The following is a 19,275-nucleotide window of genomic DNA, read 5'->3' as shown; positions in this document are numbered from 1 at the left end:
TTCATTTGGATTATTGTCATAGAGAATATTTCCTCTATCCCAATAAAATTTTACAGACCTTGCACTCATCAGTTCTTGATATTTCTTCCCAAGTGTTTGCATTGCTTTTGTAGGTTGTAGCAAGGGATGATGATCAAGGCCTAAACAGCAAGCTTACTTATGTGCTGGTAGCTGGAAATGAAGAAGGGGCCTTTACTCTCTCAGCCAGCGGAGAGCTGCGCTTGGTGCAGAGCCTGGACCGGGAGACAAAGGAGCAGTACGAACTACTGATCACAGCTGCTGATGCAGGTAAAGGAAATGGGCAGTCTCTTCTGGTGAAATCTTGTTGTCACTGGAAAAATCTGCATTCTGGATAGAAAATATTTTCATGATGGTCTGAAACTTCAGTGGATGGAGATTGGTACCCAAGCTTCTGTTCAGATCTCTGTTGGGAGAGCTAGGCTTACTTGATGTTGAAGGGGCTTTAGTTTAGGGAAATCGGGATTTTATCCTATGTCTAGTTGTCTGATATTAGTAGGACTCACTAAAGATTTAGGTAGGTTGATTTTTGCCCTGCAGTAGTAAGTGGTCCTATTTAGGTCATAAGAGCCTCATGCATGGCAATTAAAAAACCAATATAAATGGCAATAAAACCCAATATAATGTTTTCATCAGAAATGTACAAACAGGCCAAGACAATGGCTAGAAAATAGATATGGACTACTCATTTAATCTTTCTGAAATCTTACCTCTGAAAAGTAATGACAATTTACATTTCAACATTTTAATTTTCTGCTTTGCTCAGCATCCAGTCATACGTTTGCTCCAGAATCCCAAATGCTTTCCAGTTCTGTCACTTTATAACAGGACATGAATTCTTGTTATGAAGATTAATTACACTTTCACTTGAGGTGTCTGAGTACAAAATTTTGGTTTCAGGTTTTGGTAGGAATATTATTGGTAGGAATATTAGTTACATTAGAACATTCTGCACCATATTCTGGGCTGATTTCTGGTCACCCACAGCCCAATTGATTTAATTTACTGCAGAATTTGTTCTTACCTTCTAATAATAAAAATAGAAGCAAACCCAACTTGTTGACAAGTGGTTACGAGTTTGTTTTCTGACATACTGCATGCAGTATCTTGTGTCAGTGACAATATCTATTGCTTATATTTTCCTATTGCAGCAGTGCTCAGGTATTTCACAGTCTGAGCACAGCTGAATCTGTGAAACACAATTTTAGGACTTGATGTATCATTTGTCTTGAACTTTGGCTAGAGGTACTGTATGCTTTGTATTTTTTATGCTGTCTTTCCATTAGTCTGTTGCCTGTAAACTGCTCACTTGTGAGCTGAACTTGCTTGGCCTCAAACATCCTTGTGTTCCTTCAGAAGCTGAGGCTGGGTATGTAAAGGAAAGCAGATCCTTGTCTGTTAACTCTACCAGTCCAGGTTGGCAGGAGTCAGTTAGAACTGTACAGAACTTATTAGTTCTACATACAAAATACCTGAAGGCTGAACTGATAAGGGGTGTCACAGCCAACAATTACTGTCCTTCTTGGAAAAAGGAGGGGAGCAATAAGTCGGTTGTACCCCATGCCTCGCACCATGTGTTAGCCAAAAGTTTGACAAGAACACAATCTTTTCCTTGACTTGGGTTCCTAAAAAATACTAAATCCAGGAGATTTACCTAACCATACCAAATGAAAATATTTACTTGTGTTGGGAGAAGTCTGAGTTTCAGATAATCCAGGGGAGACTTTAATACATGATGTGTGCATGGGGCCTTTGCTGACAAGAACAGCAGCATGTTTTATTACCTCCTGTGTTTAAACATGTAGATATTATGCTGATTAAACACTGTTTGAAGCTGTTTGGTTTTTTGAATTTGCTATGTTCTTATAAAGCTAACTCACAAGTTATTATTCCCTTCTATCAGCATTTAAAGGTACTAGCCAAAGTGCTCAGAAGCAGATGTTGAGTAATAACTTTAAACTAAATTTAACTGTTCTACTGTAATAAAATTTATAATCTGACTAATCCACAATTAGTGTAATTTGGTATAGTTTTCAACCAGTCAGGTGAATAATGTTAGATAACATCTTCTGATTAGACTGAAGACTTGCTCTAAGTTTATGCCGTCAAAGAATACATTTAAAACTATGTTAGTCATTATTTTTCTAAACTAAAACATCACAGGAAAGTGTCCAGCTTCAGTAGAAGTCAATGCCAGAACTTCCCTTGATTTCATGGAAACAAGATGTGGACCATAGTCGTAATAGATACTTAAGTACTTTAAATATATTATGTACTTAAGAAATTCTAGGGAATCCCTGTTTTGTTTGAGTTAGTCATACCGAGTTCAAGCAGTCTAGATGGTACAGAACATTCTAACATACAATTCATTGGAGACCTCTTAAAAAGCCACGTTTATCACAGTAATGTGGAAAAAATGGACCAAGTTACGGACTCTGAGATTTCTGTCGAGCTACATCTCGAATTTTATATTACTATGAATTGCATTATCATACAGAGAATGCACGTGTACTTCTATAGACATTTGGCAGCTGAGTTAGAAAAGTATTATGTGGGAGGAAGCACTTCTTAAGAGAGTTGCAACTTGTCAGAAGAATGTATTTTTTAAAAAATAAAATATTTTTTAAAATACATAAAACATTACAAAAGCTACCAGTATGGGTATGTGATGGATAGCCAAGTGGTTACACACTGACCTTTACTAGTCGGTCGTTTCGGCTGTACTAGCAGAAAGATGGCAATGACACAATCTTGAAATGGCTAAGGGAAGTGTTTTGAGTATTATGTTCCTGAGCAACTGCTAAACGTTTATAAAAGAAACTCTCACAGGCATGTCCAGGTCTTCGCCTAAAGTTAACTATTTCTTCAGAGTGTCTTAGTTTGTATTTGTTTGGTAATACTTAGAAAGAAGGTTTTTGCATAGAGACAATTCAACCAGAAACACATGCAAAACAGGTAGTGCTCCTCTGTAGGCAAGCAGTGCCTGCCAAAATGTTGAGGAAAGCAGACTTGTCCAAAACCATCCACATCCATGTTATCTTTGAAAATAAGTCAAGGGAAAGGTATTATACTTTGCACTTTGCATTTGGCTTTTATTAGCTGTAATAAACAGTCTTTTGGATTGTCTTTAGCAGCCTAAGGCACTGTCTTGCCATATATGGTGCATCTTATTCAGTTTTTTTTTTTTTTTGGGGGGGGGGTCCCAGATAAAAATCATGGTAGACATCCAGATGCAGTTAACTCTGAAAATGTCTGGGTAGCACATAAAGGGCAAAATTCTGTCTGTCCAATCCACTTCCCATTTTTCTTAGGATCTGCATCTCAGTTTTTATAGGCTACACTGACTGGTTTAAAATATGCAAAGACAATATCCTGATCCTACTGAAGTCGATGCCAACTCTTTCTTTCAAGGAAGCAGACACAATACGTACTTAGAAGCACCTTTAGACATAAGAACTGATGGATTCCCAATTTGGTTTTGGCTGTCTTCCTGATCTCTCTATACATAATCAAGGATTTCTTAGTTTTCTTATGTTTATCACTTTGTCAGCTTGTGCCTGTGGTTCTTATAGTGTTTGTTACTCTAGCCTGTGTATGGGGAAGTTGATAGAAGAAGAAGGATTTTTAATTTTTCATTATTTTTAACTAGAGGGGTCAGTCCAGTGTGCTGAAAACAATCCACAGCCTCAGAAATGGCAGCTGCTTTGGTAATGGCTGTTATTTCATCCTCAGTACCTTATGGGTTTTATAGCACATACTGGCAGCATGTACAGTGAGTCCATTTGTAGCAAGCGAAGGATTAGGACATGGAGAAGCAGCAGTCTGCATAGCATTGAGCTGCCAGGGCTGCATGGGATTCTGGCTTAGAAATCTCTGTGCTTTGTCACACTGTGCGTATGTGCTCTTCCAGAGCCCAGATCTCAGTCCTGGGCACATGGGAAAAGTTGTTAAGAGTTTAGCTGCTCATAAGCGTGCTGGGTGGGTCAGATGGGGACCACTGGTGGAACCACATGTACCAGCAATGGAAGTTTGGGCAGTTGTTGAAAAAATGCCTTCCCAAGCAAGAGCTCTCTTCAGGCCTAGAGAAGTCAGTCATGATATATGCATTGTCCTGGCTCTGGCCCAACTATTCCTTGGCCTTGCCTGCTAATCCTCCACCCCGTCCTCAGCGTAGATCTTGGACCAGCAGAGAGTCTTCCCTCTGCTCTGGGGAATGGAAAAGACTGATAAAATGTTTTCTGGTGCTTGGCTCAGCGATTTGTGGCCATGTAGCTTGCTTCATGCCCAGTTTCCACAAGACAGTCTGCACAAAGGTTCTTGATTTCAACCTTGTTTTATCATCACCCCTCCCTCACTTCTGCACTTCCACCCTGCTCTAACTACTGCTGGGTCTCAAATACTACTCTGCCACTCTAGGCAGTGAGGATTTACAAAGATACACACAGCATCCATCGCTAGGATCATTCAGCATCTTCCAGATATGTACACCTGTAGCTTTGGTCAAGAATTAAAACATAATTCAACCCCAAAGTTCAGCCATTCCGATTTAGAACCCTTCTTGCAGCACAAACTGTAAGGCCAGAGTGCATGAATTATAAATATAATGACAGGCAAAATGACGGACTGTGGAATAACATGGTAGTGTTTAGATTGCAGATGCTCCCCTAAAATGTCTGCTAACATAAATGCCAAGAAACCTACATACAGCTATTTGAATGTGTCTTTATGGGTCTGTTTCTACCACATAAATCACTTGGTTTGCTTCGCTGTACCCTTCTTCATGGCAAAATGGTTGAGAAAAGAGACTTTCTAAATTTTTTTTTTTTCACCCCATCTGGTGGGATGCAGCGCTGAGTAAACATTCAGCTCTGGCAGCATGACAAGAACTAGTGCAGCTGCTTTTATCATCCCTGTCTTTAACTCTTTGAGCAATTTTCTGGAGCAAATGTTAGCATTCCAACAGTCCTCCTCCTTTCATTTATTGGTTGCAGGGATGTCAAGTAGCACATCTGCAAACCTGCTAGCTCCTCAGGACTACTGTTTAAATAAACTGCAACAACCATCTCTTGATTTGGTTGGTCAGAATGGTACATAGCCACAATAAAACCAAAATCAAAATGTGATGTTTCTAGGTAGAAGCTGTGTTCCTGTGGGTTTTTTTAATATTTTTTTTAATAACTTATTTACTGATTTAGATAAATAGTTCTGAAAGAAATCAGTGGACTGATTATTATATTTATTTAGCTGTTCTATTGTGTACATCCCTGCCCTGTATGAAAAACAACCACGTGTTTTTTCTTTAGAAAATGTTGGCCCCTGACTTATGCATTCTTTCCTTCAAGAATGCAGGAGGGCAACCTAGCAGAGAGGTTGCATCCTCCTCAGGAGTTCTCTTTTGAGATTTTGCTTCCTTTCAATCCTAAATTTAAATTAAGTCTGACAGACAATGTAGTTGTATTGCTTTTTAACACATTTGAAGATATTTCCCAGTTTAGAGTGACAAGTAAAGGACAATTGTATTTTCTAGTAATGCTGAGAAAGAGTCTTGGGGGTTAACATTGTGTGAGATTTATGTGACTGGGCTAAAACACATTTATACTCATGCTGTTTTCTTAGCATAGACTGTATTTCTACTTAACAGGCAGTCTGCAGCATGAAATGATGTTGCCTGAAAAGAATGAGTTATATTTTTAAAATAAATGCAGCTTTTTTTTAAATCTTGTTGCTGTCAAAACAAACAAGCAACTCACAAGTTTCACTTAGAAATGTCTTGTTTTCCATGCTTTCTGTGCTATGTCTAAATATATACACATCACTTCAGGCTTCAGTGAGCTAAATGAAGCTGACGTATGCTTACCTTGGTGCTTAGCAGTTTACATAATGATTGTTCTCTTCTATGGGTTTTTGTTATGCCACAGCTGTTTCAAAATGAATATTGTTTTCTGTCCCAGCTTCATTTATTTCCTTGCCCTTACGGAAGCTCTTCCTCTTGTCAGTGCTGTCTCCTTAAGTCTAGTTTTACTGCTTTAGTATTTACTAGTTTTATTTTTTTTCTTGTTTAACACTGGTTCTAAACCTATCATTTTAGTAGTATTGCATAATTTTTAACGTATTTGTAAATCACATAGACAGAGAACTGAAATGGTGTCAGACTTATCAGTGAGTTCATAATGTTCATTTTGTCTTACCATCATCTAAACTCAGGAGAGAAGGGAATTGAGAGTGGCTTTTTTGTAGTTGTGGGAAGTTAATAGCAGGATCTTACCCTTTCACAGAGCCTAGAAACTGTTAGCACTTTTTAATTTTTCTCTGGAAGACAAAAGCTTAAAAAGCTATTTAGGAAGCGGGTTTATGGCAAAGTCAATCCAATGTCCCCTAGAGAGTAATTGTCAAGGAAGAGAGCATATCAATGTCTATATGATGTGATACATTTACTTCCCAAATGAGATGAGGGCTTTAGCCCATCCTTTCAGAGGACTGTCCCACGAGATATGCTGTCCAGCCTCAGAATACCATTTGAGGGATTTAGCCTTCTATTTGGAGTTAAACCTTCATTATTAGATCACTATTTTCAAAATTGTTCAGCGAGAGCCTCTGGCCTAAATCCAAGTGTCTGTGTTCTCTGGGGTGCGGTGTGGGCAAGACATATATTCAGGTTGGCAAGGGTTCAGGCTGGCCAGTAAAGATGAAATATCTGTGAAAACAAAGTTTCAGTTTAAAATCATGGACAGAACTTCAGTTTTGAAACCAGCTCAGACTGATGGTGGATTTTATCTGGACAAGACAAGCAGAGTTAGAAATATATGTAAAAGATGTTTATTCTCTATAGTTCAGACATACTTGTGAACTTTTGGAGAAGTCCTCAATTTAAGTGCATTCCTGTCCATTCAAATATTCGTGTGTAATTCCCTTTCTGCTCTCTGTTGGGATCATGGGGATTCCAGCGATTAATTGATGGGCTTATTTAGGGTGGGGCAAACTGCTTCTAGCTGAGGTTTGTAGGTGAGCTGTTCTCTTTTTCACTGCATTCAACAAAAGAAGGGAAATTATTTTAAATAATCTTAAAATCTTCTCATTGGCTGTTTTTAATGTATATATATAAATCGACCAATTACTAAACCAGAGCCTTAAGATGTATTATTCTTTAGAAACAGGTCTTCAGAGATTTTGCATTGACGGAGACAGAGGCAAGGATGTTCAGAAATTGGGGTGTTGGAAGAGAGACAGCTATGGCAGAACTGACATGGGAGGGGGGCATAAAATACAGTGTGTGCATGTTTGTGCTTTGCAATATAATAACCTGCAGTCTAGCTGCACAAAAATACAGTAATGTTACTCAGGTCCAAGTGGTGTTGAGGAGCACTTCATAGGTTCTACCTCACTATGTGTGCAAATCCCATAATTTTTTTGTTGGTTTTTTAGTTTCTAACAGACAAGGAGAATCCTAATGAGGTTAATGTATTTCTAGTCTAGAGTCTTGGAAAGTGTAAGATAAGATATAGTAACACAGCCAAAAGTTTTAATCTCTCCATGGACATTCTTGGAATTACAGTTGAAAATATCAAGTTTTATTAGGTAACTAAATCTTTTGCCTCTTTGCATCTCTCATAAGTAAAAGAAATCCAGACTACTGGTAGAAAGTTCAGTGTTTATTGAGACTTGTCTTTCAAGGAACATAATTTTATGCCACCTAAAAAGATTGAGTGTAGGTGATGGTCTTTTTTATTCTATCGTTACCTCTTTAGTAATGAAGTAAAGAGAAATATAGGAATATCCAGAAATTCAATGTTGTTTCTCATCATCCAGAGTTTCTACCAAGAACCTTCTAAGAATATCAAAGGAAAAAAATAGAAATAAAGGACTAAAAATACCAACTTTGCCAGGGTTGCGTGTGCCATGAACTGTCAAAGCTGATTTCTGCTTCTTTTTAAAGGATTAATCTAATAAAAAGCGATTAGCCTCATCTTTAATGCAGGATTACAGATTTATCTGATTAAAGTTTGAAATATTTTCAGTCATAAATTACAGAAGGATCTATGGTAAACTGAGATCAACTGTACTGTATGGAAAACATAGTTCAAAGAAGCTCTTACTGCTCTTTTCAAGTAGCTTATCTGCTTGGTAGGGATCTTTTTTCTCCTTTATTTCCATCCACTTTGGAATGGAGATTTCCATTGCATGGCTGGGAAAACGTCCTTTCTTGTTTTGGTTGAAATACCATTGTTTTCTCAAGTTGTGTGGTTATATCTTGTGTTAATTTCTTAAATGTCACCCCCATATTCACAAAAGACTTGTGGGCACTTACCGTAATATGTAGCAAATATGAATGGGATGCAGTCTCTTTAGGGGCCTGCTTAAATCAGTGTGAAGTTCATTAAATGAGCCAGTTATTTTCCTGATCCTCAGTCTCATCTCAATTGCATGATCTTAACACCTACTTCTCCTCTCAGCCCCACCACTGTTGCAGTACTTCATTGAATGTATATTGGACTGTCAGTTAGGCACTGTTACCGCAGTGTAAACGGTTTAGTGTGAATATATGTGATGAAAATGATGAAAAAATGAAAATTGAATAGATGAAATATGCCAGGCAGTTCAATTTTCATTGAGTTTTGCCACAGTACAGGAAAACATTGTGCAGTGTTGATCTAAATGAATGAAAATGTGACTTGGATCTTTAAGCTGTCTTCACTGTTGTCCTGCCTTTTTTTTTTTTTTTGCTTTACTATTATTTCTTAACTTCTTGGTACTAGTTTGAGGGGAAAAAAAGCAGGTGTATCTCTTTGAAAAAAGTTTCAGGTAGATGTATTTAAACTGGGAAAAAGCTAGAATATAATGTTTAATGTTTAAGATTTAGTAGATGATTGAAAATTTCAAAGAATTGTCAGTTTGTATATTTTCAGGCTGTTACACTTCCTCTCTTATACCTTCATTCATCTTGTGATTATTAGTTTGAAGTTTTAAATAAAAAATAATTTTAAATTACTGTCCTTCTGCTTACGTCACTTTTATATGAAATTCTACTTCAAATGTGCTAATGAGTTCGCTGAAGGTAATCTGTTTTTCAGAAGAACAAGATGAATAGAGTAGTCATTATGCTATGTAATTTCTCAGCCTTTGAGAAACAATGTTTTTCCAGTCTTGGTGATCTTAAACCATTTTTTAAATTAAACGTTACACCTTATAAATTGAAAGTCTGATAGCTCATTCTTCCAATACAAAGCTACAATTTCTGGAAGCTTTAGTTGTGAGGATAAAACAAGTAAAACATGCACATATGGCCTGAACACTTATCCTGCTGGTTAATCTTCACTATTTATACAGAGTGTTTTTAAAGCATAATTCGAAATCATGCGTTACAGGAATTTCACTGTGGGATATTCAGAAGTCACAAGCAGTCAAAAATTGCCTTAGTCAGCAGTCCCTGCAGGAGCCAGCTTCCTTATTTTTTCTGTTTACAGCAATAACTTATAACAAGGAGAAATAATTTGGTGCTTTTAAGAAAATATTTTTTTAAATGTCTCTGCCTTTCTTTTAAGTTGCAGTTCCACTTTCTTTTAATTTTACTTTGATCACCAGAGGTCTTGGCAGTGCATGTGGTCATGCCTGCCCTCCTAGAATCACCTGCAGTTGTGGGCACCCTTATGACCAGGTTTTCTTATGACCATTATATTCAGCTGTGAGAAGTTTTTCGTAAAAATTTCTAAAACCTATTTGGAAGAAGGCAACTTCTTGCTCTGGAAATAAATGCAGTCCTGGCTAAGAAACCTGTGACACCTGCACAGGTCTTTGTCTGAGCAGTGTCTCCAATGACTTGTACCTTTGTTGTTAATAGACTACAAGTATATGTCAAGGGGGTTATGACACATGGGACTAATGCTTCTGCCCTTTGTGGAAGGAGACAAAATCTGACAGTCACGAGTTGCTATGTTGCCATCTCCTTATGTCAGCAACCCTGTATCCAGCTTATGCTGTAGGCAGCGGATAAGGACTCTTTCAGCCTTTCATTCATATATTTTGAAATTTGCTAAACAAAGGCAACAATGAGGAAAAATGCTAAACTGAGGGAATATATGCCATTTTTCAGTTTATAATAATGCATGTGTGTATGTGTAGAAAGAGTTTGTTACATGGAACAGCTTAAAGTTATGCTAAATATATACTATACTTTTGCTTTATTGCATGTGTTTTGTTCTTGATCTCTATCTGTGTTCCAGTAGGTCCAGCTCTGTAATAGTGCAACATCTTTTTTTTTTCCTGAGTAAGCATCTACGGGTAACTTGTTCTGATGAGCAGATCAGAGGAAAAAAACAGGGATAGGGAAATTTGTATACACCAGAGGACTTGTATGCATGTACAGAGACAGTTTTAAGTCCCATCGTTTCAACTGCATATTAAATGTAATATTGCCGCTATTGTGAAACTGCAAAGCTTAGTGAATTCATAGGATACGGTCAGTCAGGAATTTTGATAGAAAACTATTCAAATTTTAAAATCGTTTGTAAAATCAGAGGAGAGATTACCATCTTGCATCACTATTAGGAACAAGGATTCCTTTTGCACTGTCAAAACATGTTATGAGTATGTGTGTTTGTGCATGTTCATCAGCCTAAGCGTGGCTGGACATGTCATTGCTTGAACAAGGTTGGACTCTGTCTAGTGATTATATTTTTTGGACTTTTGATGGCTTATGTTCCCAAATTTATATCTGTTAGCTTCTTTAGGCTGGTAGATTAGGGAGGATATTGAGGCTTCTAATATCTGATGCAATACAGAAAAATTGTTTTTTCAAGTACAAGTTCTCTTAAGCCAGCTTTGGGAACAACTACTATTTTGTACCTAACTATGAGAAAAACTCAGGTTTAACACACTCAGAAATTTTGAATATCTGGGTTCCTGCACAGTCTCATTCACCAGTCGTCTGTTGAACTGAATGAGAGTAGGGCTAGATTCTAAGCTTTTTATTATGTTTGTTTATTAACTGCTTATTTCAGCTTTTATCTCAAAATATACTAGGTTCACTATTTTTTTAAGACTAAGTATGGAAGCCTGTAGTGAAAAACAGAGTAAGAGGAAAATAAAACACAACATATCCAGCCAGGACAAATATTTGTGGTGCAATCTTGTGTATATAACTACTTATTTTTCTTATTTCACATACGCACTTTCTTTTGTGTTCCTGGTAAAGAAGTTAATTTAAGGTCATCCACATTTCAAATCAAGCTTTGTGTGCACTAGAAATCAAAAGCATAATACAAGTTAGTTGCATTTTAACTTTCTCTAGCTCCATATCTATTTTAAAACTCTCCAATTATGTGAGGCTCAGCACACTCTGTCTGCATTTAAATGCATTTAGAAAGATTGGCTGCTTTAATGTGAGAAAGGCCCTGTTTACTTGAGTGAAAAAGTTAATGCTCTGTAATAACACATACAACTTCTTGTCCTGGGACTCATTCACTGGGTGTTTGACTGGAGAAGTGAAATCCGCTTTGTTGCAAAGCAACACATTTCAGTGAAGCAAAAATTCCATTTCTGTTAAATCGCTTTCCAATTTTCAGCATAATGATGTGTTTAATTTACCACAAAACATGGTAAACTGCCTGCAGTATGAGTTTTGATTAGTCATTTAGATTCATTTTATTTAATTTTAATCCTTTTTTTCATTTTACTGAAATGTATCTGTAGGTTTTTTTGCTTAAGTTTATTGTCAGTTTTCTAGCAGTTAATTTTGATATTTGAATGCTGGCAAAAACTTTGAGTTCCTGGTTTCTGAAAGGAATGATAGTTTTACTATCTGCTGTGTTAACCATGGCACAGACAGGACCCAAAAGCCATTAAAGCTTCAAACAATATGTGGATAATGTGTTGAACACATTCTCCTGTTTCTAATTTATACTGTGAGCCATACAGTGCCACACAGCCGAGATAATTTCGAATAGCATCATCTTTTCCTGAGCTTTCTTGAAGAACTTAAATGGCTTTGCAAGTTTCCTTCAGTTGTTTTCTTTTACCGCTCCAGTCCACTAAGTACTCTGATCATTCCTCACTTGTGCTGGTGTCCAGCTGTGGTGTGGAGAGTTGAACGTATACTGGAGCAGATGGTGCCATGTGGTTGGGGATTATTACATGGAGCCAAGACAGTTTACCTTCTCCATTCCACAGGGCATGGGTAAATAAAGATAGGAGGTGGTGCTCCCTTCTTCTAAGGGTGCATGAGTAGACCAAGGCTGAAAGTGAAAGCAGTCTTTAGGTGCATCCCTTGCGGATCATAAGCATTAACACAAACTAGGGGGAATGAGTGATTTATGACGAGTTCACGCAGAAATGCATATTGTCTTCTCTTTGCTGGTTATCCTGCATTTGAGAAGTAGAAATTGTCAGTTAAATGATTATTTCTCCCCAGTGTCACCTTCCTGCATTTAGTTTCCTTTTTTTCACATGTGTTGCTGCACATATCCAATTTTTTTTGTCCCCCTTCTCTTGGATGGCAGTAGGAAGAAGTTGAGAGGACTTGTTACAACTTCTAAGCTGACACATTTTCAGTCTTGTATTTTTGTGAAGATCAGCCTCAACAAGCACTGGTGAATGGGGTGGAAAAGCAGCCAGTCCCACTTTGCTGGGAGAAGAGATGTCCTGCCCACCCCACAGTCTCCCGTGGCTGTTTCTTCATGTCACTTCTTCAAAGGTCCCATGCAGAAAAGGGAGCCACAGCCCAGTGCTGGTCAAGCCCGAGGTGGCCTCTTGTAACCTCCCCCTGTAACTCACTCTCCACTGTGGGCCTCCAAGGAGCAGGCTCCCAAGGTCTGCTCCTTCTCTTCATCCCCAGACACATGTTTACTTGCAGATGTAAGCAAAAAGCTTAAAGTTTTGGAAGAACATCCGTGGGAAGCAATTTTCTTCCTGAACTCAGCGTTACTATTTTGACATTATCCCAGGTTAATCTTTATTTCAGCAGTCATGTGTGGATGTTAGTGCGACTGTCTGCTTAATGTATATGTACAGCTGTCACCTAGAAAATAAACTCTTCGCTTCATAGAAACAGACCACAGCACACAGAAATGGCAAATCTAAAATAATAATAATAATAATAATAATAATAATAATAATATATTCAACATGGATATCCTAAGTGTCTGTGAGACATGGTCTTTTGGGATTTGAAAAAAACTAGTAGTGGTAGAGCACAAGAGGAATGCTCTAAATAAGAGGTGTCTGACAAAGAAACAGTTGTTGTTTCTGCTCAAAAATAGTTCAGACGACTATGAAAAATTGGTAGACATTTTAGTGCAAGTTCACTAAGGGAAAAGTGTATGTTTGTGGCTTTAGCCCTCAGGGCTGTTTGTAGGAGTACTCAGAGGCTTGTGTGGCTGTGTGCAGCAATTTTATATAGGTTGTAACATGTCTGGTTTATTGAAAACAGTTTGGGGGCATCTTGAGTGTTTGGCTAATACTGCAGAATTTACACAAAATTTACTTCACTTATTAATGTAAAACGTTTAGTGCAGAAGAAAAAAGAGATGATGCTCTAGCATAATAAGAATAACTGACTTGGGGAAGATTTGCTATCGAAGCAAAACTAAAAAATCTGGGAACTCAGCCTGACCATGGAAACTACTTCTCTAACCACAAATATGACATGTACATTTTATGAAACCTACTTATTACCAGGGGCCGAATTCTGTGGTCCTTATGCAAGCACAACTTTCACTGAAAGTTCACTAAGGACGGTAGAATTTGGCCCCAAGCTATTTCTTTTCCATAGAAAATTACTTCATTTGTAATTTCCTCTTCTTATATTTCTCAGTAACTGCAGAAATGTGATCTAGTCATTTAATTTCAAGTGAATAAAAGATTTGAGGACTCTCTGTGAAATTGCAACTTTATCTTTCAGTGTAATAGAATAAAGGAGTAAATTTGTGGACGTGAAGTTTTACTTAGAGGAAAAACACATATTTGGATAATTACAGAGACAGGAAACCAATGTAAATACGTGAGTTTTTCCATCTAAGTAAAATGAGAAAGATTTGGGGTTTTGAACTGAAGAGCAGTGACTTGGGATGTTACAAACAGCTGAATTAATACTGGACTTCTGGGATGTTCCTGCAAGCACAATGCAACCACAAGCTAGCGCTGAATGAGATCTGGGTTACTTCCATTACCCTAGCTAATCTTATTAGTATGGTGCTCAACCTTGGCTGGTATATTCACTTCTATGAGGCTAATATAAATATGTCCATCCATCTACACAGTGCATTGTAGACAGATCCGATGGGGAAATGGAGTTGGAGAATAATGGCATGGAATATATAGGGGGCTGAGGCGAGGGCTGGGATTTGACCCTTAGAGCATTTGTTTGGTACTCTGCAAATTCAGATTCCTCAGAGAGGAAAGGGGCCTGGGGCTGATTGGAGTCAAATGGCTGAGTCACAAGCTGCTGCTGTCAGTGTAATCCTGAGCAGGAAAGTATCCATAGCCCATGAGCAGCTATTACATCTGACGTCCCTTTTCCATTATGTGACCAAAGATTTAATAGCCATGCAGGAGAAAGGACAAACCCATTGCAGCGTTTTGCTGTTAGGATATGGCCACGCAGTACTTAGTCAGCCGATGTGAACGCATTCTCCTCTTTCCCCCATTCTGTGGGTGTAGGTGGCACAACACTGAGCTCGAGCTCAGTGCTCCCATCTGGGACAGGGCCAGCCTGCATCGCCCCACCACTGGGTTACCTCTAAAGGTGCTGCCTCTGCAGTTCATTTTTGTGAATAAACCAACAGCATCAGCTCTTTGTGTTAGCAAATACATTTAAAACAATGAATTTCAGGTTTTAGCTGCAAGTTAGCTTTCTTTTCCAGGCTGAATTATGTTACTGATGCTCTTTGAATGTGACTTACCCAAGATTAATTTCTAAATTATGTATAAATTGTTTAATCACCTGTGAAACTTAACAACTTTCAACTTTTCATTTCATTAGCTGCGAGATGAATGTCAATTAAATGTGTTTGGAAGACCAGAGCGTGATGACACATGCAGCAAACACTGCTGAGGACTCTGTTTCGTTTAATTCAGTAATAATAAACACTCCACAGGCAATATTTCAGCAATCAAGAGCGCTTTTGCAGTCTTGTCTATCTATATGTGTTTGGCTAAATGACAAAATTGGTGGTGTGTGGGGGGGTGTGTGTGGAAAAAGGGTAAAAAATGAGTCAGACATTGCCTTAATGTAACCTTCCTGGCTGAAAGTATATTAATTGGCAAAATGAATTACCTCAGACTAGAGCAGAGAAAGGCCTTCATTGTGCATGACCGTGGCATGAAACCTATACTCTAGCTCAAACGTTCTTTTCTTGTCATCGTGAACCATCCCGTTCGATCAGCAGGCTTCAAAGTCGGCCTTGCGAGATTTATGGCCCCTTTCAGTTGGAAGCTCTTTTGTTCAGTCCGTTTGTGCATTAAGCCAAGTTACTCTGAAATATTTTGCAGTGAAAAACCTCCTTCCTGTGCAGAAGCTGCTCCCAGCTTCTTCCTGCGATGCAGCGTGGTACTTCTTCAACCTGAAAGGGTTAACATGTGGGAAAATGGGTCATTATTTCTTCTTTTATACAAGAGCTTGGTGTCTGGAGCCCTTGACAGCACCACATGAGACCCAAGAGCAGAGCCTGTCTCCTTTCCAGCCCAGGTTGAGGTCCAGCAATAACCTCGGGTAGCAGCGACCTGATCATCTGCCAGGTTGGAAGGACTAGGGCGGTCACATGTGCTGCCTGTGTTTCATCAAATGACAGTTCCGTGTAATATGCTTGCCTTGCAGCAAGCACTCAAACCAGTCTCTGGCCCAAAGTATTTCACTATCATCTTTTTTCTCAGTCCAGCAAATATTGAATTGCTGTATCTGTTTGAGATTGAATGGGAAAGCGATGCAACCTTGGGTAAAATGGGCATGGTCATCATCTGTCTTTTGAGTAAAAGGGGCCATAACTCGTGTTTTAAGCTCCACTATCACTCTTCCCTTTTCTGTTTTGTTAAAAAAAAAAAAGGAACGATCCCATTTTTTTCAGGAACCCTCAGCAAAGAATTTGGGGTAGCAGAAGATGTCATGCTGATTCTTGGATTAAAATAAGTGTAATAGACTGGCAAAACTCACATGAACTTGTAAAACTCTTCATTGCCTTTTTTTGGATTTGACAAAGGAAAAGCTAAAGAGAATAAATACTGAGGGATTGCACATGAATAAACATGCTATTTCTCACTTGTTTCCGGCTCATCAGTTAAGTGTTAGGATCACAAGGAGGATGAAAGCTGTAGGTTAAATAAGCTGAGTTCCATTTCCTATAAGCCAATATCTCATCTGAGCGAGCATTATTTGCTGCTATAGATGGTTGCTTCTACAGTGAAATTGAGTCTGAATGGGGCTGGAGACTGTGCAACCTTTTCACCCCCTCAGAGAAGGTCTCCCCAGGTCAGGGGCGTGACCGGCAGTGGAAAAGCCACACGGAAAGCTGGGGTTTGCCACTGTTTCCCCTCTATTTGTTCTGCGGATAAATAAATTGAGGGCTGGAGTCTTAACGGCTGTCAGTGCACCACCTTTGAATGTCTTCTTATAGAGAAATAATAAGTCAACCACATGTTCAAATTGGTCCTAATTGTTACAGGAAGGCTTCTGAGCAGTTCCAAGACCATCTTTTTCCACTGAGCATGTATTACAAAATATTTCTGGAATTAGGTGGAGCAAGAAAAATAACGACTTTTTTTTTTTTTTTTCCAAAACTTGTACTTTATGTTGAGATGCCTTTGAAACAAATCTGACCCTGTCCTGTATGTTGAATTGGCTTTCTTGCTCTGTGAACTGTGACATGCTCAAGCGCTAGGTTTTAAATTGGGGATGGCAGACCTTGGATTAGCACGGTGTTATTTGTAACCTCTAGCATTTTGTATCCCATTTTCCTGTAGGATCTCCTGCCCTCACTGGCACTGGAACCATTGCTGTCACAGTGGATGATGTCAATGACAATGTCCCCACATTTGCCTTTAACATGTATTCTGCCACTGTTCCGGAGGATGCTCCTACGGGGACAGATATTTTGCTCGTAAACTCCTCAGATGCTGATGCTTCTACAAATGCTGTTATTAGGTAGGTCATTTACTGTTGCTGTACATAATATCACCTCATACCTTGCCTGAAGATTTTTTTTACCTCAGTGTCCATCATGAACATGTCATAAAGCTGCAAGACACGAAAGGACAGCTGTATATGTGTCGCTAAATTGTTTCAGCAAATCCAGCTTTTTTGTTTCTTATAGGCTTTTAGAATTATATTAAGGACAAGGAGAGTCACAGTATTATTTTTATTTTTTACTAAGTGAAAAGCAAATGAGTTTAACTTGCACCTGAGTGTAATTGTTAACAGGCTGAACTTACACTCCTCAATAAGCATAGAGGTAGATGAATTAAAAAAATAAAAAGAAATCTTGAAACTCAAAATAATATCATAAATGGATTAAGCACTTCAGCGTGCACTCTTTATATATACATTCTGTGCGTCAAGAAATACGATATAGGCTGTGAATGATCATCATTACTGACTGCCCTCAGCTTGTGTAGGCTTTGGAAAGGCTTTCTCCTTCTATTTAGCATAGCTTTCAGAGTTGAGGCCTTGTAATGAAGAGTACAGTTAATAGATACAATACAAATCTTTTAAAATGTATTCTTTAAGAAGCTAGAAACCATTGTTCTTGGAGGCTGACAAACTTCTTAAATATTAATTGAAGGAGTTTTCAGGAAGGGATTGGTGGGGAAGAGGAAGATGTACTTTTCAAACGTCATTAATGAATTTGCTACAAAAGCTGAATGTGGCAGGGTTAAATAATATATTTTTTTTTTCACTTATGTTCAAATGAAGCCACTCACCCTAAAAAAAAGTACAGAATGTATTTTGCAGCTGTAGTCATCTTTAAACTTTAATTTTTAAGCTAGGCAAATCTAGAAATCAGTATCAGTTTTTTGCATTAAAATGTCCAAACTAGCGGATAGTGTTAATTTTATGATAGTGTATATATATATATTTGGGGAAGGCTTCGGTATCTTATTTTGAACCTGAAGTGGCTTTTCAAATTTAACTGTAGTTTAGATGACTGCTTATGCCGACTTGGATGCATTTATAATAATAATTTCTATTAGTTACTAATCAGAAGGACATGTAGGTAATTTCATGACATTTAACTGTTGTGACTGCAAACACCTGTATCTCTGTTTACAAACATAGAAAATTGGATATAATATAGCTTCTTTATTCAGTTTTGTTAGTTCACCTCAGTTCATTCTTCAAAGTGCGTAAGAATATCACTGTGGCTGTCACTTTTAAAAAAAATGAAGTAAAATAGAACTGTCATGGCAAAGCAGTAGTTTATAAAATACTGTAATATTTTCTTTCCAAGTAGCTAGAAGCCAAAAATAGAAACTTGATGTTTTGGCATCTTTAAATGTTTGAAAAACATCCACAATTACCATTTATTAAATTGTGAAACAATGAAGCTTTTAATTCTATTCACTCTTACTCTAAGAAACTATTTCTGGCGAGCTCCTTTAGGAAAAAGAATTCCATACAAAGCATAAATGATTGTAATTATTGCAGCCCATAATCAGAAATTGTCAGGGTGCTCTCACATTTCTTTAGCATGATTGAATTGCTTTAGTATCTCTGCCATTAGTCTTTGTCATTCACTTGGTACCTCACAGTAAAATAATTGATAACATTTTTTTTTTCCTTCATAAGTAGCTATTTTAAATTGTTTCCAAGTTTTGTTTTACACTTTTAGTCTTAGGAACATACTTTGTTTTTCTTGGACAGAATTAGCCTAGATTCAGCATTTAGGATAATGCAAATCTTAAAATATGACTGGTATTACAAAACTGGCAAAAGCCAGAAGGATCAGAACACATAAGTTCTTCTTGTCAGAGGTGCTGAGCACTCAGAACTCCTCAAAAAATGGTATGTAAAATCCTCTGCTAAATGTTCATGTAAAGTAAACAATGGACTGTGTTATGCAAGCAGTAGATAATCTTCTGCAAAACTGTTACAGGTCTATAAATGCCAACTTGTTTTCTCTTATTTGTGGTGATAACCTTTGAAGTTATTAAAGGAGGCTGATGAGGTTGTTAATGGTAATGCACACTTGAGCAGTCTTGTTAAAGATGATATTAAATAAGACTGGCCAGCACAGAGTAGTCAAAAGGCCAGATTTCAAGCACTTCAGTCAAACTCCT

The 19,275-nt window shown here is 37.9% G+C and overlaps 1 protein-coding gene across 1 annotated transcript in view; it reads left to right on the top strand.

Moving 5' to 3' along the window:
• FAT4 (FAT atypical cadherin 4) overlaps positions 1–19,275 on the top strand; it is a 146,317-nt gene that overhangs the window by 87,844 nt on the left and 39,198 nt on the right. Inside the window, exons 6-7 of the mRNA XM_074904367.1 lie at positions 114–288; positions 16,963–17,143. Coding sequence (XP_074760468.1) covers positions 114–288; positions 16,963–17,143 — 356 coding nt within the window. The remainder of the gene's footprint in view (positions 1–113; positions 289–16,962; positions 17,144–19,275) is intronic.

Source organism: Athene noctua, chromosome 4 (genome assembly GCF_965140245.1).
Source record: "Athene noctua chromosome 4, bAthNoc1.hap1.1, whole genome shotgun sequence".
Lineage (NCBI taxonomy): Eukaryota > Metazoa > Chordata > Aves > Strigiformes > Strigidae > Athene > Athene noctua.
Note: the sequence above shows the minus strand (reverse complement) of the source record. Positions and strands in the feature narration are given on the sequence as shown.